Genomic DNA, 23,640 nt, shown 5'->3' on the forward strand with positions numbered 1-23,640 from the left:
CAAGTAGTCTAGATTGCAAAAAATTCTTGTTATAGAATTTCTTTCTAATTATTATCAGAAATGTTGAAGATAAAAATAGACCGATTAGTTAAAGGAATTGTTTGTTTTAAGTAATCTAAAAGTTCAGAAATGTTTATAAACTCATATTTTGCTTTAAGTCAATCTACTGGTTCAATAAACAACACCCTTTCTTTATTATTTTTAATATCCATATCTTTTTTATATCCTACACTTTCAATTATTTGCTTTTTGCATTCTAATCTTCATTTTACGTCTATCTTACAGTTTTTATTCACTTTACTTAAATCATACAAGTTTCATCTATTATGTTATTCTAATAAGATTTTGGTGTTAGCCTCTTTGTATTATTCCATCTGATGTGTCTTAAAACATTTTCATTTTAATCTTTATCAACTCACCATATTTTCAACATTCTGATAACAATTCAAATACCTTTTTTCCTGGACATTCTTATTTTCATATTGTTTACATTTACCTGTCATAAAGCATTAAATATTCTTTTTAAATATCACTTAATAACTCTGAAATATTCTATTTCTTACTAATTAACTATTTTTCTGCAGTATGGCTTCCTTTGTTTGCTGGTATCTAAAAAGATACTAATAGGAACATAATAGATGTTATAAACCATCTTTACGTTTCATATATACTTTTTGAGGTTTACTACCTAAAATAGAGTACCTTTTAAGTTCTAGTGTTCCTTGATCTTAAGTTATAAGATTTTTTTATCTTACTTGTGATGTTTCATTAATTTGTTTTTTTATAACTTTTGTAGATTTAATTCCTCTCTAGCAGAACATATATTGTTGAAATTATTCTGAATTAGTTTCAGTTTTAGCCAACAAATTATCATAGTATACCCTTAACATTTTTTTCTTCATTATACTGTTATTTTAGTAAAATATTTTTGTTGACTGAATCTAATTTTAAATATCATACACAGTAGGTCTGAAAAGTTACCGAACTAAATTTCTGTAGTCGATACAAGTAGCACCATTTCTCGGAGAAACAAGGAAATATGTAGTACGATGTCTGACGAGTGTGTGTACAAAATTTCATCACTCCAGTCTCGAGTTATACTCGGCCGTGTACGTTGTGTTCATGTGACCTTGTACGAGCTCGCGACATGGAACAGAGAATCGCAATAAAATTTTGTATTTGACCTCAAAGATCTTTCGTTGAAACTTATTTTATGATATAGTAAGCACTCGGTGATGAAGCTGCATCTCTTACTACAGCATATACGTGGAGTAAGCGGTTTAAAGACGGTAGAGAGTCGTTGGATGACGACGAACAGCTGTTCACAACGAAAACGTTGCAAAAGTGCGCGTGCTCCTGCTCGGGCCTTAGCAGAAGAGCTAAACATCGGTAAAGATGCGGTACGTACAATTCTAATAGGAAAAATGAACCGTCGAAAGGTGTGCTCTCGTTTCGTTCCACACTTCTTGATCGAAGAATAAAAACAAACGCGTCTTTCTTGCGTTCAAGACTTCGTTGAAATTGCCGATAGCGACCCGAATTTTTTTATATCAATTGTAACGGGATAAAAATTGGTGCTTCATGTATGATTCGCAAACGAAGCGTCAATCCGCTGCTTGGTTGAGTCCTGGAGCTTAAGACCGGCGAAAGTCAGGCAGCAAAAATCAAGAGTGAAAACTATGTTGATTGCATTCTTCGACTCAAAGGGTCTGATTCATCATGAATTTTTCCCAACTGCTCAAACCGCGAATTCTAAATTCTATTTGGAAGTAATGAAACGCCTGATGCGTCGAATCCGGCCCGAGTACAGGGATCCGGGCAGTTGGACCATCTTGTACGACAATGCCCCAATAGTTCTAACCCGTTATTACGCAAATAAAATCACCGTCTTACCCCATTTGCCCTATTCACCCGACTTGGCTTCAGCAGACTACTTTCTGTTCCCGAAACTCAAGTTGTTGATAAAAGGCCACTTTTTGGACTACATTCCAGCCATCCAAAGGGCTTGCATCGAGTAGTTAAAGGCGATCCTACAAAGTGATTTCTTCAGGGCGTTTGGCGGGCTCTATCGGTACTGCAACGAATGTATAACTAAAGAAGGGTTCTATGTAGAAGACTGGTGTGAGTAAATTCGTTTATATTTAAATCTGTATTTTTATTTAAATTAGTTCAAGAACTTTTCAGACATACTGTGTAGAGTACTTGACTATAGCCACTCGATCGACATTAACCTGTAGACACTCTGTAGTTGACATTTACATTTGATGTCGCTTAAAATGTTGAAAGAAACACTATAGTTGAAGAGGAAAAAAAGATGTTAAGAATATTCTTTTTCCTGAAAGTGAAACCAAGTTAAAAGAGTATGTATTAATTACAAAAAGAGATGCTATAAATACTTGTGTTTTATAACAACATATCTGGCAGGAAAATAACTGGTACAAAACAATGAGTTTAAGATGGTCAATGAAAGAAAATTTTAAGGTTGAGTCCAGCTTGTCAGTCAGTGAACATGCACACAAAGAGAATCAAATTCTTTCTTCATAAGCAGAACACTAATTAATATAAAAACATTATGATTGGAGCTTCAGGATGATAGCCAACAATTCTAATGCGAAGTAAAGAAAAATTTTGATTATAAAAATTAGAGCAGAATATGCAAATAAAATTTAAAAAATATAAATGTTTTTAACTGTAGTTAGTGATCTAAGAAAACCAAATCATTAAACATGGCTTTAGCCATTGAAATTATATCCTTACTTAACAGTTTTTGGTTTTTAGGATGCTACTCCATGAGCTGTGCAAGTTTTTCTGGTACCATCACTTGTTTGGAATGCAGTCAATACATTCTTATCCATGACCTAGGTCACTTCTTAACATTAAGATTCATTGGAATAGATCGCATCTTACTTTTAAACATTCTTTGTTGGAAGTTCTTATTCATCTACTTTTTTAAGAATAATTTTTATTAATTTAATGATTATTTTCTATACTTTATAATTTTCAGATTACTTTCATGAAGTGGTTTGATGAATTAACGAGTAATCATTTGAACACATCCTGGTTTCATCTGGATGGTGATACTGAAATTCATCATTTAAATGCAAATTATATTGATAATATTGAAATAAATACAATTTTACAAAATATATTTGTACCTGATGCCAGTAATAACATCATCGGTAAGTTTAATAAAGTATTATAATATTTTTCTAAAACAAAAATTATAATTTTTAACATTTTTAGTTTTACAGAGCATTACAAATATTTTATTTTGCTGTTGGAATTTATAATTTATGTCGGTACTGTTAGAGCTTTGCTTTTGAAATGGAACTTGACAGCTTATTTTTCTGAAATAGAGAACATTTTAGAGAATTTTGTAACGTATTAATATTATTAGAATATTGGAGAAATTCATTCAAATTTTGTGAACTTTTCTTTAGGAATCAATGATATGTACAAAAACATGAACAAAAATTCAGATTCAAAGTATACATAAGTTTAGTCAAAGCTGTTACTATAAAAATGAAATTCCTAAACTAATTTTTATACAGTACAATTAGTATTTCTTTGGTTATATTATTGTACATCTTTCTTTAATGTAAAAAAGAATTGTAGATACTAAAATAAAATGTTCAAGCTTGTTTTAAACTTAGTTACTGAACAAAATGATAAAAGAAATGTTTGATTATATGTTTTTAGGTGTTTAATGAATCCATAACAGGGTTAATCACTTTAAAAATGGATCAATATCTATTTATTTTTTTACTTTTTTTATTATTACTTTTTTACATTTGTAAATTTAATTCCTCTCTAGCAGAACGTATATTGTTGAAATTATTCTGATTTAGTTTCAGTTTTAGCCAACAAATTATCATAGTATACCCTTAACATTTTTTTCTTCATTATACTGTTATTTTAGTAAAATATTTTTGTTGACTGAATCTAATTTTAAATATCATAAAGTACTTAACTATAACCACTAAATGTTACCAACATTAGCCTGTAGACACTCTGTTGTTATTGACATTTACATTTGATTTCGCATTTGAAAGAAACACTATAGTTGAAGAGAAAAAGAAATGTTAAGAATATTCTTTTTCCTGAAAGTGAAACCAAGTTAAAAGAGTATGTATTAATTATAATAAGAGATGCTACAAATAACATCTTTTTTTATGACAACACATATCTGGCAGGAAAATAACCGGTGCAAAACAATGAGTTTTAAGATGGTCAATGAAAGAAAATTTTAAGGTTGAGTCCAGCTTGTCAGTCAGTGAACATGCACACAAACAGAATCAAATTCTCTCTTCATAAGCATAACACTAATTAATATAAAAACATTATGATTGGAGCTTCAAGATGTCAACCAACAATTCTGTGTGATACAAAGAAAAATCTTGATTATAACACCAGAAGCCTTAAATTTATTTTTATAAAATATAAAGCAAAATATAGAGTTAAATTACAGAGCACTTTCAACTTACCTAAAATGTGGTAGTTGTTTTCCTTTTTTGTTTGGCAACTGGAACATCCCTCTTTAGCATCTGACAATAAACTGCAAGCATTCTTACACTCCACTGGTGCTGGCACCTGTTTTCCATTACTGAGATTTGCTAGCGGAAGTGTTCTTTAAGTTCAGCACTGACATTGCCTGGAAACAAATCCAGGTGTGAATCCAAGAGTGAATTTTTAGGAACATATTAACAATCTGTATATTTGTATGACTGTACTAATTCATCCACAATGTCATGGTAGTTGGGGATTTAAGACTTCCTAAAAGGTTTTGCACAACACTTTTGATTTGGCTTAATGTTCTTTGAATTGTTCAACTCTAATCAAAGTTCTTATTTGGGCCCGAAAAAAATTCCTTCCCTAATTTTAGCATCACTAACACAAGGAAATTTTTCTTTCAAATAATGAAATCCAGCACCATTTTTATCCATCACCTTAATAAAGTTTTTGAAAAGCCCTGCATTTATATAAAGTGGAAGTAGAAGAATTTTTTTTGTCAAGTAGTGGGAGAATATTTATTCAGGCGCAACTGCTTCATACTTTGGCCATTACTTCCTAATGTAATGATTTGTCTGGTCCTTTCTGTCCCATTCACACAAAAAACAACAAAATTTAGTGTAACCAAGCTGCAAACCTGATAATAACACAATAACTTTTAAATCACAAAATACAGTCCAATGGTGTTGTACTGAATTTTTTCTAACAGTATTTTCATATTGTCATATGTTTCTTTCATGTCAGTGGCATAAGTTAATACCACAAAAGAAAATTTGTTTATCATTTTGTAAAAGGACAGCCTTTAAATTAGTTTTCAAAGAATCTGTTAACAGTTTTCATTCAGTAGAGTTATGTTCAGGATGAAGTGCATCCATGACAACACAAATATTGTTACAGTACACTAAACTATTTCTTCAGAATACAAGTTTGAAGCTCTTCTTGACAAGACACTTTAGTGTCGGTTACGGAGAAGATTCCAGCCGTTTAGCTAGATCCCAAAAGCTTGGCTCATTTCTTCAGGTTCAAATTCTGAACAAGGTTGTTTAATTCACCTTGAGTTATCAGATGAGATTCATGAGAAGATGATTCTTTTTCAGACGTAGGATCATCTTACCACTCGTGTTGAACACCAGTGGCTAGCTCATATTCAGATTCATCTTCTAAAGTTTGATGTGTTGGAGGATGTGGTATAGGTAAGTCCTCACCATGAGGCACTGGCCTTATAGCCAGTGCCTCACTAAATGCCAGTGTCACTAAATTCGGATACAGCATTGTGTGTTTGGATTTACTACTTATTCTTTTTATCTTCTAGTGCAGAAATAACAGTTCAACAAATAGTCTTGTGGTTCACACCACTCCACTGGTATGGCAAAACTCGTGTGCCAGATTACCCCTAAACTCAGTCTGTCAGACATATCATGTAAGTCAAACAGCAGGTGTGAGGGGCTCAGTTTTTATCTTGTTCCCCCAACTTTACAACCAAAATGTAATTCCTAACATTTTTAACCAATGAAGTCAAATTTCATTGTTTTTTTTAAACATCAAATTCCCATACTCATAACATAAGTTAACCAGATAATTTACACACTTTCTTGGCATATTTATTCACTAACACAACACATATGACACAGTAATTATAAATTACAAAACAGAATGGAACCACAAAATATGTGCATACACAACAAAGATTTAAACAATACTGGTGTGTTAATTGTATGACTCAAATGACTGATCTGTGCTAACTTGCCTACAGTAAATGAAGAATCGTCATGCATATACAGCTATTGCTTTCATAATGTTATGTTTGTACCCCACTTTCTGTTACAAATCATTTGAAATGCTCTTTTTTGTACGTAAGTTTTACTTTAAAAAGAATACACAGAATTCTGCAAAATCAATACTTCAAAAATTGTTAACTGATGTGACAATTTTTGCATTGTTTTTAACACATTTTTTGCAATGGTCTGTAAACAAATTATTTCTTGTTATTGTTCTTATTGTTGTTGATCATCGATCGTTGTGGCTCAGCTGGTCCCAGGCACATTATAAGCAGGCGCATTATAAACAGGAAGATGAAACACATTGCCACATAACATTTCACAATCTCATCCATGCCCCCCACCTTGAAGAGGTTGCTTCAAAAATACTACATAGATATACACAAATAATAATGACAATATTAAATAAGTTAATGTCTAATGTTTCCTTCAAAAGAAATTGGCAATAAATATAATTTGTTAATTGGTCTCTTCAATACACCATTTGAAGTCTTGATAGTGACAACCCAAACCTTGTTATCTTCTGCTGGATGAAGTTCTACAATTCAGGCTACTTTCCATTGTAAAGGGGAAAGAGAGTCTTCCTTGATGATAACCATGTCACCAATGCTTAAATGTGGTGAAAAAGTGGTCCACTTTTTTTTTCTGCTGTAGGTCATTCAAGTAGTCTCGCGACCACTGTGACCAGAAGTGTTGTAACAACTGCTGGATTTGTTGCCAGTGAGATAGTTTATTTGCTGGAAGATCAGATATGGAAGATTCAGGATTAGTTGTGAGTACATCACCGATTAAGAAGTGAGAAGGAGTTAAAGGAGAAAGATCGGTTGGGTTATCTGAGAAAGGAACTAATGGACATGAATTTATGCATGCCTCTACCTGTGTTAACAATGTTACAAACTGAACATAAGTTAAAACTGATGTTTCATGATACATTTTAGGTGTGTTTTGACAAGTTTCACTGACAACTCCGATAAACCTCCAAAATATGGAGCCTTGGGTGATATCAAATGCCATATTATCCCTTCTTGGGATAGAGAAGTTAAGAAAGAACTCTTGAATTCCTTGTACTTCTGTATATCAGCTAATTCTAGCAGTTTTCGCTGAGCACCAACAAAATTAGTACCGTTATTCAAGTACATATCTTTGGGTTTCCCCTGTCTTGAGATAAATCTTTGAAGTGCTGCCAAGAAAGACTCTGTAGTAAGATCTTCTACTAGTTCTAAATGTAAAGCCTTTGTACTAAAGCAAATGAAAAGTGCAATATAACATTTCACTGGTGTAGCTCCTCTTCGTTAATTAATTTAACATAAAATGGACCACAATAGTTTACATCTATGGTGTAGAAAGGACAAGGTGGTGTCTGAACTCTTGATCTTGGTAAATCACCCATAATTTGTGTCTGAAGTTTTGAATTTACCTTGAAGCATATGATGCGTTGACTGAAGATTTTACTAGCTAAACTCCTGCCATTGATCGGCCAATATTTTTGACTAATAATGTTTAACAATAACTGTGGCCCTGCATGAAGCATTTTGATGTGAAAATGTCTGGCAATCAAATTAGTAAATGTACGACTCTTTGGTAAGACGATGGGGTGAATTTAATCTGGATTTAAATCTGAGTACTGTAATCTTCCACTGACTCATATTACATTGTTTTTGTGTAAGAATGGACTTAGAGAAATGAGTTTGCTGGTTTTGGTTAGTGGTTTTCTTAGCTGCTAATTGTTAAGCTCACTTGGAAACAATTCCTTTTGCACAATCTTCACCAAAGCATGCTCTGCTAATCGAAGTTCAGAAGCTGATAATGGACCATGAAGTCACAAATTTTGTGCTTGAGAATTATTAATAAAGCGTAAACAGTAACTCATTACATGTTAGGCCCTCGTAAAACTAGAAAAATTAACTCATTACATGTTAGGCCCTTGTAAAACTAGAAAAATTATTTAAATTGATCATTTGGTTTTCAGCTGTAACACATGATAACACTGTATGACAACGCTCTGGAATTTGATTGCCAATTGGTAGACTAACTGGCTCTTCTGGAGATTCCTGTGACATATATAAAAATGAAAGCCCCTCCAATACAAATCCGCCTTTGTAATCTCATCTGGCATTAAGCTTCTCAACAGATAGTCAGCAGGATTGTTTTGACTCTTCAAACGCTTCCACAAACTGATGTTGGTGTTATATCTTAGATACCTTGTTAGCAACAAATGTTGTCCAATGACAAGATGGAGCCTTAATCCATGCTAATGTTATAGTGGAATCAGTGTAATATGAAATTGAATCAACTTGAAAATGTAATGCATTAGCAGTTGATTTGTGTAGTTCAAATAACAACAAAGCACCACACAACTCTAGTCTGGGTAACAAAATTTTCTTTAATGGTACAACACGAGATTTTGATGTGACTAAATTAACAGTGATGATACCGTCATGGTCAATACACTTGAGATATGTACAGGAACCATATGTGGATTCTGAAGCATCTGCAAATCCAAGTATCTCTAACTACAGAACACCTTTCTGTTTAGGGACTATGGCCATTTAGACTTGAATTTTTGATAGCATATGCAATGATTCTTGAAACTGAGTCCACTCTTTAAGTAATTCATCAAGTACTCTTTCATCTATCCTAGTGAATAGGACCACAATTTTTGCATAATTAATTTTGCGGTTAAAATTACTGGACCTATGATTCCAAGGGGATCAAAAATCCTTCCGATTGCCGACAAAATAGTGTGTTTAGTTGTTTTTACAGCTGTGTTTTCTTCACAAAAGAAAATTAGAATACATCTTGTCTTGGATTCCACATAAGACCCAGTGTCTTGATCAATCTCAACGCAACCCTTAGCCACATCTTCTAATAGAATGTCAGATAGAATATCTGGATTGTTAGTGCTCCACTTTCTAAGATGAAAACTACCTTGATGAAGCAGATCATTTAAATCACGCCGTAGTTGTTTTGCTTCTTTATTACCTTGGCTCCAGTCATAACAATTACCTAGATGTGACTGGAAAGGCGGATTTTTCATCCAATGCTAACTGCTTTAGAGTTCTCGTTGCTAGGTAAGGAGCACTAGTGGTGCCATAAGAAATTGTCAGCAATTTAAATGTTTTAATAGGATCTTCTGGTTGGTCTCTCCAAAAGATTAGTTGTAAATTTTGTTGAGCTGATTGGATGTTAATCTGACGATATATTTTTTTCAATATTTGTTGTTACAATTTATGGATGTGTTCTGTCTGAATCTTAATACAATACTGACAAGATTTGATTGTACTGTTGGAACAACAATTGAGATGTCATTCCATGAAACACCGGAGCTTGTTTTTGAGGATGCATCAAATACTACGTAATTTGGTGGTTGTGGAATCTTACATTGCGTGATGCAGAATGTAATAAGCCTTTGATGAATTAGCTTCAGTCATTGTAATTTCCTTCATATGCCCTAGCTCCATATTCTTTCATGAATTGGATGTATTGTGAACGCATCTCTGGGTTAACGAATAAACGCCTCTCTAATGATAAAAATCTTTTGAATGCAGAATCCTTTGTTTCACTGAGCTCATAAATATCACCTTTCAAGGGAATTTGCACACAGTACCTTCCAAGATCATCCCTGAAGGTTGTATTCATATATAAGTCTTCGCACAATTTGTTGTTTCCAGTGTACTGCCTTTCAGGGCAACTATCATCTATGTCCCAAAATTTCTGAATGGTTTTATTGATGTCGTCCAACATAGATAGATGGCAAACTGTAGTTATGTGCAACATAGTATTGGTTTACCTAGTATTGGTTTAGTATTGGTATTACCTTGCCGGAAATGATCTAACCAAGCACGGTATTTTGAAGGGTTGGAGATGAATCATGAAGTTTTAGTCTTCTATCACATAGCAAGTCAAAAAATAACCCTGCTCCAATGAGCAGGTCAATGTCTCTCGATTGACTGAAATGAGAATCTACTAACTGAACATTAGGTAGCATTTTCATGTCTGATTTCTCAATTGACACAGTGGGTAAATGTTTGTTACTAGATGTTATGACTACACAATCTATAGTGAAGGAAAATGTATTAAATCTTGAGTTAATGACACATTTAACAACTTTAGAAGTTTTGGTAGTGGATGATGTTATTCCATTCACTTCTACATACACATTTGTAAATGGCAAGCCTACTTTTCTGAGCCTTCTCAGTCATAAAATTTGACTCTGACCCTGAATCTAATAGTGCACAACAAGATGAGGAGCCCCACGATGATCAAGAACAGACACTAGGACAGTAGATAACAACACTGAAGAAGAAACACCTTGGCGTGATATACATGACGTGAACACAATTGATTGATTTTGACTATGGATTCAGCCTTGGAAATTGATGTATTTGATTCAGGATGCAAAGATTTAGTTTTCTTTTCTGAATAATGCAATAACATATTGTGATGTTTAACACAAAGTTTGCATGAGCCTGCAGCACAATTTTTACTTTATGACCACCAGAAGAAAGGCAACACAGTTCTAACTTCCACACTTCCCTTTCTCTATCATTAATGGATAATGATTTGAACTTATCACACAAATACAATGGGTGGGAATTGTCACATAATGAACATTTCTTTATAGAAGATAAGTAATTAGACGTGGATATATTAATTTTTGATATTTGTTTGAGTTTTGATTGGGAATTTCCGGTTCGAGATTGTTTTAATAAGGGTGCTGGTTTAGATTCAACATATTCTATGATTTGACCTCTTTTTTGTAGAAATTTTATTAAATTAGATAAAACGGGCACATTATTAGAATCTATCTCTGATTTCCACTGACTGTAAGTAGTTTTATCCAACTTGCTGATAATCAAGTGAATTATTCGTGTATCAGTGTTCAGTGGGTTGACCTAATGTATGAAGGGCATGCATGACATGTTTTTGTACATCGGCAATTAATTTTCTAAAATTAGAACTGCACTCTTTGTCTCATTTATTTAAATAGACGTGTTTGTTGATTAAATAAATTTTGTTTTGAAACCTCTGCACTAAGAGGTCCCAAGCAATTTTATAATATTCGGATGGCCCTTCTAGAGATTGTAAGACACTGGCGGCATTGTCCCTTAAAGATAATTTCAGATAGTGAAATTTCTGACAATTAGACAGATTTCGATTGTCATGAATTAATGATTTAAAACTGTCATGGAATGATGGCCATTCGTCATATTCTCCCGAAAATGTGGGCAGCTTGATAGCTGGTAAGGAAAAGCGGGGATAAGCCCAACTTGACTCCTTATTTTCGTCGGTTGTTTCATGGTTTACACCGATAGTGTCAGCGTTACTGAGCTGCTGAATTTTAGTTTGGGCTAGCGTAGTTAATTGATAGAATGCATCTTCAAATTGAGCCGAATCATCATCATGGCTTTCAGAATCGTCTAAAATGTCGATTTCAAATTTTTCGAAATCCAATAACAATTCTTGAAATTTATCTAACCTGAATTTAAGCTGAGTAACATCATCTGATTTATTTAAGTAACTATTGAATCTCGTCATCTGTCCCTTAACTACACCTCGTTTTTTAATAAAAGCCTTAACTGTTCTGAACTCTCTATTTTTAAATTAATGATAATAAAGGTATGATTATTCACAAATAGTCGTATTATACGGCAGGAGTAATAATAATATTTAAAACAGCACAAGTTTTATGATTGAATAAAAGCAAGCACATGGAAATAGGAATGATTAAAAATAGGCTATTGTTTTAGGACGAAATGATATCTTAAACTATGACTAATCTGAATTCTTCTGGTCACAGGGCGTTGACTCAAAGATTGCTGGATGATGTCAGCGTAGGCTGTACGCAGTAGCCTATGTCACTAGTGATAAGTGTCGGATGTAACTAGTAGTTAAATTAACACAAACACGAAAATTACACTTGCATTGAATTTTTATTATACTTGATGGATAGGACGCTGGTCGGTCTTGACTATCCTGATCGGTAGGACCATTTGAATGATGTTAACTGATGTGACACAATTTTGCACTGCTTTAACACATTTTTTGCAATGGACTGTAAACAAATTATTTCTTGTTATTGTTCTTATTGTTGTTGATCACCGATCGTTGTGGCTCAGCCGATCACAGACACGTAAACACACAGAACAGAAACAGGAAACTTTAGATCGAGGATACCGGTGTTCTTTGGTGGTTGGGTTTCAATTAACCACACATTTCAGGAACGGTCGAACTGAGACTGTACAAGACGACACTTCATTTACACTCATACATATCATCCTCGTTCATCCTCTGACGTATTATCTGAACGGTAATTATCGGAGGCTAAACAGGAAAAATAAAGAAAGGAACAGGAAACTCATTGCCACAAAGCTTTTCACAATCTCATCCAAAAATGTTATCGCACAAAAACTGTAGGTCGGATTATGGAAAAATTCAGATTTCACTTTTGAATTCAGCATAAAAAGTTACATTAAGAGGACAGTAAAACTTTCATGAACCGAAAACTGTGTTTTTGCTGAAGCGGTGCAATTCTTGATGTTTTAACTTCATCTGAAAACAATAAATCATTTTACGTGATGGTTAAATTCCTGATATCATAGAGGATATTCAACAAGGATTATAGTTGAAATGTTAAAGAGCTTTCTGAATATCTTTGGATCACATTAGAAACTTACATAGGTAGATGAGTTACATCAAGATATTAGATGGTAGTTACTAATGAGGTTAGAGTACATTTTTACAGGTTTCTGTTGCTTTTGTGAAACAGATTATAATAATTTTTAAGTTAATTTAAAATATACATCTTTATAGATATTTAAAATATGAATTATCATTTAACCGATATTTTCCTGTTCATTTTGGTATATTTATTTAGGTTTTTTCAAACGGATAATATGGTATTGATAATATGTTGGTGCAGCATACCATCACGGTACTGATAATACTATAATAAGGTGAGTTTAATGGAATCGATATTAAAAACAGTTTAAGCCTTTAAAAGAACTAGTTTTGTTCTGTTTCTTGTACGCATGAATAGACCCTGATGCCTGCTTCTTTTTAACAAGAGTATATTATACCTGCAAATTACACATATAAATCAGACCGTAGAATAATTTTTAACTTCTACGTACACGAATATAACAGGCTTTTTGCCTGTTTTGTACGGTAATAAACTAAGAAATATTTTCTCATTCCCAATTTTCATTTAACCTGAACAAAAAAAAAACCTTTTTTGTATCGCATCGGTTAGACATTGATTTTTTGACAAAATTGCCACAATACCCTTTTATATTTCTTGAATATTTCAACCAGTTTAGACTTATTATTTGGGTCATTTTTAACAAATTTAATCATGTTTTATAATTTCTTTTACAGGCGATTTGTATTTTGAAAAAGGTTTTCAAGCAAAAAAACTTAAAATTCAGACCGTTAATAGTACTTATCAGAATCAGGTCTTTAATCCGTCCTTTAATGCAAAACAATCATCACCCGGTAAGTCGTAAATAAATAACCATTTCATTCAGACTAAAACAGATTTAGTATCTTGCATATTAGATTTGAAGTACAATAAATAGGTATAAATTGAGTAACCTCAGTCAAAGAAGCATTAGAAAATAAAAAGTTAATAGGTAAAGAATGTAGGTTATAAATCATATCGGTACATGAAAATAATTACTTGAAATAATAACGCTTCGGGTTCGTGAAGATATAATAGCGATATCGACGATAATAATAATAATCTATATTTTTGTTCAGATTCATCATTTGTTTTCTTTGTCCTCTCTCTTGCTAAATGTAAACATCTCCTGTCATTTTCTTCTTTCTTCTTATTTGTTAATGAACCAGCTGATCTTTATTGTTAGAATTATTAACGTATGAATTTTTACTTTCCTTTATAATGTGAAGGAATTAAAATGAAAATGTATATCTGTGCTAGCCAGAATGTTTAATATTCCATAAAATGTGGGATTAACCTAAAAGTCGTAATTTAATACAACGTTTAACTGATTTAATGTAAAATTAAAAAGTAAATAAAGGAAGCTATTATTAACAACTGATTATCCGGCATTACTTAATGTACACAGTTTACACAACCAACGAATTGCTCCGGGGCTGAAAGTGTTGTACGACTCTTCTTTGATAAATGAACACTGTAGTAGAAATTGTCAGTTTAACACAAACTATACTAGTACAATAATAAAAAAACAATAACATTGTAATATGAAAAAATAAAAATATACTTAATGCCGGTTTAGACTGCATACAGTACTTACAACAAAATATTTTAAAAACTAAGTTTACTACACATTGAAGTAGTATTTATAAGAATTACAAAATACTTTTAACTAGTTTAAGTTCGTTTACGGAACTTCTCTGGCTTTACCGGTAACTTTATTTGGAAAAAACTATTTCTATTATCGGGCAGCTAGCTATTTTAAATGAACATTATTTTTTTAAATATTATTTCAGCCTACCAAACGGGGTCACAATATTACTCTTATTTTTACAATTACAGTTGTGATTACTGTTTGTTCCTTAAGATTAATGTCTGCAATGTTCTGTTCGGTCCTTATTCAGCATCATTCAAACCATTTTTACCTCTACTATAACATTTGTTGTGATCGACCTGATTTTGAAATAATCGGCTCAAATGTTCCCCGTACGCAGAGCAAACCACCATTGAGGTATATTCTCAATTTCCTCGACAAAAATATAACTTAACACACGGATGTTTGTCTAAATCGATTTGTACGTACCTCAGAATTATGTTGTGTGTGTTGAGTTTTGCCGATTGAATTTAAGTCGATAGTTGTATCCTTCATATGATTTTAACAGTTTTAACTTCTCTTTGAAGTCGTGTTAAACTTCAAAACGTGGGGATAAAATATTGTAATTTGTATTGACTTTTTTAAGCCTTTTGACCTGTATTGTTTCAGTTTCCCTCCTAAACGCGGTAAGACTTGCTTAAACTACATTATCACAAATTTTCCTAGGTTTTATTATAATATCGGATACATAAAGCGCATTTTTCTCACCACTTCTGCATTTTAATGTGTTTAGATAAAAGATGTATACGTGAAAATCAACTCCGAGCGATAAAAAAGTACTACCGCAATATTACTCTTGACGCTGAAGTTGAGTTCTTAAAAACTATGACTAGGAAACATTAACGATTACAAATTTACGGCACGGTTTAAAATGATAGGTAATCGTAAATTATTTAACGCGTTTTAGATGTTAATACTGAAATGAAACGACTAGCACTAGATAGGGAATCTTGGAGAGCTGCATCAAACCAGTCAAATGACTGAAGACAAAAAAAAAAGATGTTAATAAAAGAATAACAAAGGAATTACTTACAGTTTGTTTGGCGAGTGGTGGCGCATGAGCTGTGCGAACTCTTGTCCTTATCAGAGAGAATTTCGATCTGCAGACAGGAATACACAGCAAACCGTCATCTGGGATCTTATATACCGGTAGTTAATATAATATAGTTAATCGTACGTAGTTATACGTACGATCGTGTATAGTTTAGGACACTCGACTCCATGATTTCGTTTTCGCCAAAGGTCTGTATGTCCCTAATATATTACACTTCAGTAGCTAATCGTAAATTTACTTCGGTAAAGCAAAGTTTATCTTTGACCTTGTCTTAACTGTGCGTAATTGTATGATCGTTATGTTGACATTAATTTATGATTATTTTTATTTCTAAGAATCGTTACCTCACGTCCAATGTACACGATTAACGACACTATACGCAAATGAAACGTATTAAACAAAAGCCGTTTATAAATCATTTCGTAAATCTTAACCGTTTGATGTCAATAGAATCTAATTTGTCTGCGAAATAATAAAAAAAAATCTTTAAAAAATATTATGAAAATAATACATTAGTATCACGATCATAATATTTTAGTAGTAACGATTGAAGTACTTTAATCATAATTAGTAGTAATTTAAAAAAAGTAACTTATTAAAAAACCTTAATACCAAAATTAATCGATTTATATTATTACACCGTTTGCAAATCGGTTCTATAAGTAATTTTTTACTAGTACCTAACACACAACATATTTCATTTCTTTCCGAGTTGTACTATATGTTCGACTCCACTCAGTATGTCCTCTTCTTCGTCATCGCTGTCGAACTGAGAACAGTTTCATGTAATTTTAAAATAAATCTCTCAGAAATTTCGTCTAACATCGGTTGAAGTTTTAAATAATCTGTCACAATTTTCCAGTTTTGCAAACTGCCTTCACGAAGTTTACATTTATTTCTCTAAATTCTTCTTTGGCCGGTTCTGTTGTGTCTTCCAAATTGATCTTTACATTCTTTTGGGCAATGTAATTTTTAACACGTGCCCAGACATTATCAAAAGCATTTAAGTCGGGATGATAAGGTGGTAATCTGACAATAGTATGTCCTTTTTTAGCAAACAAAGAATCTATTTTTACGTTTTAAATCGCGGTTAGTGTAGTTTAATTGGCGTATAAGATTCAGGTTTGAACATTTCATTTGAAAACGATATCTTGTTTTTATTGAGCCGGTCGATCGTGTCTTGGTTTTTTGAATTCGAAGTAGGGGCTAGATTTGTTTGAACGTTGTTGTACGGTGCATTGTCCGTGACTATCATAGATCTCGGTGACAGATTCGGTAGCGATTGAGACGCAAACCGTTTTTGAAAATTATTAAAACTCATATCGTCATGGTAATCGCCCGTTTTTTGACGCGACTTAAATATTAGAACATTTTCGATAAAACCGTCTTCTCCTTCCGCATTAACTATTACTGCTGGATTCCCCTTAAAAATGGGATCTTTCAGTCGGTCTGAAGAACCATAAGTCCACGCATGACCCTTCGCGTGGGAAGAATGTATTTAGGTTTCATCTACTTATATAATTGGAGGATTTTCTTCTCTGTACCGCGATATGGAGCGCAGATAATGCAGCCATTTATCTCGTATATTATCGTTTTCGAAGAAAACGTTTCTGTTGTTTGCAGATTTTTTTCCATCGGAAGCCTCTTCCTTCAAACGTTATTTGCTCTTTTTCTAATGGTAAAAGTTTCCTCAGAAAGGAGTGTTCTCCATGCCGTAAGTGAAACTCATTTGCCGTCCTCCGAATAACACCTTTGTTGAAATCGTACAGGTTAGTTTTCGACTTCTTCCTTGGCCGTTTTTTACGAAGAGTACTGAATTCACTTCCACTACTTTCGTGTTGTTCTTGTCGCTTTAAAATGCTCTGAAAGGATCTAACGGATTCACTGGTCGCTTTAGAAAACGAGTCTGAATTTGTTTTAAATGTTTTGCTTCTCCTTCGGCTTCTTTCTTCATAAAATTATAAATATTGAGAATAACCGCTCGAGTCTGACTTTTGATAATCCTTTTTCCCCCCAGTTTTACCGGTTTTTGCCGACATAATGGGATTTGCTAAACTACAAAAAACTAAATTTACGAACAATTGAAAAAGTTAACTAAAAAATAACTTTTCTTTAACGACACTAACACTATTAATAAACTTATTAACAAATAAAAAAGGTCGATTATGTAAGTATTAAATCTAGTTATCGGTTATAAAAAACGTATACAATATTTTCAGAAACGTTCGTAAACACGATGTTTTGATCTCAACTGACAAGTTGTTTACCCCCATTGCAAACTATTGCTGCGATGCTACGGCGCATCCGATTTCTATCCACCACCGTCGAAAAAATAAGCTGAACATGCGTGTTTTGTTGTTGAACAGGGTGGTTCAAACGGTTTAGTTTACAACACTTATTGACTTCAAACAAGTTCCACACGAACACCTTTTGTGGCGCATAAAATATCTAGATTACTCGAATTCACACCACATATTACGAAGAATATCTGGAACGCTACATCGCTTTATTTCATTTTTTATTAACTGTTAATATGCGCTGGATAATTTACATTCACCCTCTGTTTATTGAAACGTTCCTTAAATTTAGAGATGCAGTATTTGTCAAAAAAAAGAACTTGATGGCAGTGTGGGAACATAAACAATGATGTATACTACATCATATAAAAAGTAAAATAACAAACTAAAGCGTATAAAAGAAAGGAATTCACCGTACCGACTCGTTAAGGAAGTTACTTGTTTTTTAAAAACCCTATAATAAGAAGCAGAAGATACCAAAAAAGAAAGCTTATGAAAATTATATTAGCTCTGAGCCAAGTAAGAGTAAAACACGCGATAACTTATTAGGTGTGAAAGAATTGTGCGACCCAACTTTTTCCAGTTGAAATCAAACCGATAAATTTCACGGGTACTGAATGAAGTATGTAAAAAAAGAAACGGATAAAAATTTTGCCACGGGTAATAATTATATTAATAGTTACATTTCCAGTATTATTAGAAAAAAAACGTTGAGTTTGACTGGGTGGCAGTTAACGAGAAACAGGCTGTAATGAGAGCCTTTGCGATTCAAATTCCACTGATATTTATAGTACATATAATAACTTTATTAAACAAACTGTAAGTTCTATTATTACATTTTTTGATGAATCATACTTTGTCGGTGAAACCTTTCTTTGAAGGCGTTATAACTAAAAAATATCTGGTACATATTTTAATACATGTTAAACAAGGATGCAGGAAAATTCAGTTTATTTAATCGGTAATAGTTAAGAACTGTTTAATAAAGTAATATTGTTTTTTCAGTAGAAAAATCTTTTAATGTAATTCTAAATAATTTTGTTAAACAGCAACTGTTCTGCATAGTCGTACGGGCTCGTAACCGATTATTGCAATAGCACATGTTAGAAGTATTCTAATGGATTTAAAATCCTAAAATTAATTTCCTGAATTTAATCGGAACGAGCGCTTTAAGTTTTAAATATTTCAACTCGTTACGGTTTGTTACTGCAGCTTATCCATTAAAAAGCATTACATTTAATATTACACCTACATTTAACTGGTTGACTACGGCATGTAGTAAAAACATTCTGTTGTGCATCGATTATGTTGTCTTGTTCGTGTATAATATTTAGGGTTAGATAACACTGATTCCTTTTATTTTTATTTTAAATGGCGCAAAATATTAAGTTAGCACTGAAGAACGTCGAACAACAGCCAGGAGTTTTTAACATTACTGATTTACAGGAATAAAATCATAATAATGTTAAAATGTGACTTTGATCGCTGGCATTTTACCGTTAATTGACAAGATTCAATCCTGAGACGCATCAGGAATTTTAGAACCGTTTAGTTGTAGCGGGTATAGTTTACGTCTTATCCGAACTCGGATTCATTATTATTATTAATCTCCAAATTTTTACATTTCTTGTACGGTTATTAAATTAGGATCGTTTTAACCGTGCGCAATTTCTTCCCGATTAGTAATTAAAAATTTCTAAGTTGGGTGAAGTCAGTTTAATAATAAGATTTGCTAAGTAGTTCCGTCGATTCAATAATCATCTTTTCATCCGTTGTTGTTCTGATATTCCGGGGTATATTGTTTTCTGATTCAACCGTATAAGAGATTTTCATTGTATGAAATAAAATATTATTACGGTTAATATTTTTATAAATTTAAAACGATCGTTAACTAAAGTTCTAAACTGAAATTTTTCTATAGGTAATGAAAATTTGGAAGTAAAATACAAAATCGGTGAAAGGGGAGAGAGTAATCCAGACGATATTTACCTAGATAAATTTCAGACTGAAGGCTGCGTTCAGGTAATTAATTTATCACTTCTTTTAAATTAAAATTAATTACAGTTTTAAAGTAATAATTATATTATTTTTTTTTGTATTTGAAATTTTTAAAGTCCACTGAAAATATTTTACCGTGCAACGAGGAAGTATTATTTTTTTAAATATCACAAACGTATTTAAAAAATAGAGAAAAAATTGATAAATCTCGTTATTGATAGTTTATTCTTTATTTTACTTTTACAATTACTTATCTGACTGAAACTCAATCGGTAGCGTCAGCTAAAAAAGGACTTCTTTTCTGATTTTTCTTCCTAATTACAAGGAAAGTAAGAGGTTTATACAAAAGTAATTCACCTACCAGGTAATGTTAATATAAAAACCGTAAATGAAAGAGTAAGTGTCGAGTGGAACTCGAATAAAGTAGATAATCTCATAAAACGTTCCTCATCGTAAAAAAGTATCTACTTGACGGTCGCTTCCTGTACTTCGATGTTTCATAATCCGAGAAGTTACTTTAATAAAAGCGACAGTTTTTTACTTTTCCTTGAATATATACAAGGTTCCAAAGCTCTGTATGCTAATCTTATAACAAGAAAACTGTAACAGTGGACCGAGACAAGATTACACTTCGGACAATACTTTTGCTTTTGGACCTCTGAAATATTAGTTTACCCGATATAGTATTCGGTTTCCATTAAATATTATATTAGTTTAATTGAGCAAGCCGATCGCACATTCACTGTCAGATGCAAACGCACCCGCGCACGATGTAGAAATCAAATTCAACCTACGCTAACCGCTTCGTAGAAGCAGGGTGCAGAAAAACTAAACGATAATTACAAAGTTAACATAATTACAAAGTGTAATATATCAAACCGAGTGTTTACGCCAATGCGTAAAGCAGTTTTAAGTTAATTCAACTGGTTTGGTATTTGACTTATTTTCATCTAAAATTTAACAGTATTTCGATCTAATGAATATTTCAATTATAAAGAAGAAATTTTTCATACACTGAAATTTATGCATTCCATTCAACATACGTATAAATATATGCTCAGTTGATTTTTATTTATGACTTTTGTATTGATTATTTATTAAGATTTAACTCTGTATTATTTCATGTGTATAATGTTTAAAAAAAATAAAATAAAAAAATAAGAAGAACAAAACGTAAACATGTTACATTCACTCGGCTCCTTTCGGATGCGCTCGGCTCCTGACGATCTAGCGGCTCTTCACAGTTCACACAGCTCCTTTCGGATGCACTCGGCTTCTATCGACATCACTCGGCTCTTTACAGTTCACCCGGCTCCACCTACACTATATAAGCCGGCTCCCCACTAGAGTCAGGTCAGAAGAACGAAGAGGTCTTCGGGAGAAGAAGAGGGAGAAGATGAAGAAGAAGGAAGACCAACCACTCGCCTCAACATCACGGACTGGAGTCCGGAACAGAGCCCAGCAGAGATGCGACCTGAAGGGCAGCCATACCAGAAGCGGATGAAGAGCTTCTACACAACCTCTCCTATTTTTCTAACTTACAATCTGACAAAATAACCCAGCAATTGCGACTCCTCCGGAAAAGGGGACGCATTGCTCCCTCCTTACAGGTAGTGCCCCGTTGTGGCGTATTCCTGCTAGCCTATTAAAGAGTTAGCACCGAAAGGACTTCAGTGGACGGTCTGAAGGGGAATTACGTCGGGAGGACAGGCTTTATAAGCCTAGCCTTCCGCGGTCGGCCCATAAAATGAGTTCGATAACGCTGGTTCAACAACGGATTGGAATGCAATTAAATCCGTCTTAAATTCACTATAATAATAATATACAAAAATTGAAAAAATTAGATCCGAGATTAAAAATAACCCTTTTAAAAAACAAGCCCGATTAGAAAGATCCAGCAGCAAGGGACTCTGTCCAGGTTCTGCGATGGAGTAGGGAGTAATAGACTCCTGCCAACTTTGCATTCCATGCATTCCGAGTCAGGTCATTCTTTGGCAGCCTCTCGTTGAGTGTTTTTCACTCTCGCAGTCTCTCGTAGTGTCATCTGGCAGTCTCTCGTCAGTGTCTCTCTCAGTCTCTCTCTGATCACAGTCTCTGACCATCATTCGAAGAATCATTAGTGCGTCTTACAATTCTAATATTGTTTAGTCAAAGTTTACACTTCATGCAGTTAACAAGTAAATTACACATATTCTTCAACAATGAATCTTTTTATTGTATGTTAAAGATCCTTTAAACATTATGTTTGTGCTATTTCTTCTCTATAATTGTTAATTGTATGATAAAATATTAACTTAAGGGAATTTATATAGACATATATAAAATGCACGATTGTGAGATTATATTTTGTGCAAGTGAATATCAAGATATTAGTGTTTTTCGTCCGTTAACCTCTTTGTTATTATAATCCAGATTACATCCTGCGTAAGTGAATATCAATATATTAATGTTTTTCATTCTACAGTAATCGTCTACTAAATATTAAGGTAATCCTCTGTTAAATAATAAGATAGTGTTATTATACTCTGTATTGTTATTATGCACTGTGTTTATCTAAAAGAAATATTTAAGGTAATAAGTTTACCTATACTTTACTTAAGGATTGCTATATATAAATATCGCACAGGGAGATGTTTGTGCAAAGCATTTGTCTTAACAAAACAATAATATGTAACAATGTATTTATGCATTTTGTTTTTATGAACATGGTTATATAATTCTGATTTTCATTCTGTTAAAAATAAAGTCCAATTTTCTTTTGGCAAAAACGAGCTATTTGTAATTTAATTTTGTAACTTTCCCCAACACCGAGCGTATCATTACCTCAGCATCGAACTACGTTATTAATTCAGTAATAATTATTTTATCGAAGATAAATAACGATTAATTAATATATTTAATATAAGACGTTAGCGAAATTATATTCGAATAATTTCATATTTAATTAATTATCGGACGAATCATTTTTTATACGTATAATTTTGGTATAGCACTAATAATGTACTTATTGTATTTTGGGTACGTTTGCTTTGGGTTAGTGTTATTATTTTTTTAATTTTAACGTCATATAACCGATCTGTTATCGACTGATTTTCATCGTATGTTTTTCTGATTCTCTTATTTTAGGCTTATGAAGTGATTTTCGATAACGGCAGTTTGTTTACCGGCAATGAAATCGTACCGATTACATCTTTGGAAAAATTATACTGGATATCAAGTAAAAATCAGGTTTGTTAGTTTAATTTCACATATCTAACTTTTAGCATTAAGAGTATTGTACCCGACACCGCGAAAATGGAACTTAATTACGCGGCCAAAAAAGGCTTGTTTTTCTTAGAATATCGTTATCGATGCGTGCGTACTATTATTTTTCAAGGACTTATTATTATTAGTAATGTAATCCATTATTCAGTGCGAGTAAAAAACAATTACAGATGAATGCATTTTTAAAAGAGTTTTGGTATAACATTTGAAAAACAAATTCTGTACGTTTTAAACGATAAATAAAATAATCGCAAGCGATGGAAAATGTATCGTTTAAAACGATGAATATCATTACTTCATCGCTCGTAAATACCATTCGTAAATTTAACATTTTTAATCGTATTAAAGTACCGTATTTATTCGAGTACCCCCGCACTTTTTTTCTTGGAATTGGAGAGAAAAAATATGGG

General features: G+C 32.8%; 1 protein-coding gene across 1 annotated transcript in view; it reads left to right on the top strand.

Moving 5' to 3' along the window:
- LOC142322572 (uncharacterized) overlaps nt 1-23,640 on the top strand; it is a 111,423-nt gene that overhangs the window by 29,412 nt on the left and 58,371 nt on the right. The window contains exons 12-16 of the mRNA XM_075361647.1: nt 3,005-3,179; nt 10,326-10,457; nt 13,665-13,781; nt 19,890-19,990; nt 23,093-23,194. Of these exons, the coding sequence (XP_075217762.1) occupies nt 3,005-3,179; nt 10,326-10,457; nt 13,665-13,781; nt 19,890-19,990; nt 23,093-23,194 (627 nt within the window). The remainder of the gene's footprint in view (nt 1-3,004; nt 3,180-10,325; nt 10,458-13,664; nt 13,782-19,889; nt 19,991-23,092; nt 23,195-23,640) is intronic.

Source organism: Lycorma delicatula, chromosome 4 (genome assembly GCF_047948215.1).
Source record: "Lycorma delicatula isolate Av1 chromosome 4, ASM4794821v1, whole genome shotgun sequence".
NCBI lineage: Eukaryota > Metazoa > Arthropoda > Insecta > Hemiptera > Fulgoridae > Lycorma > Lycorma delicatula.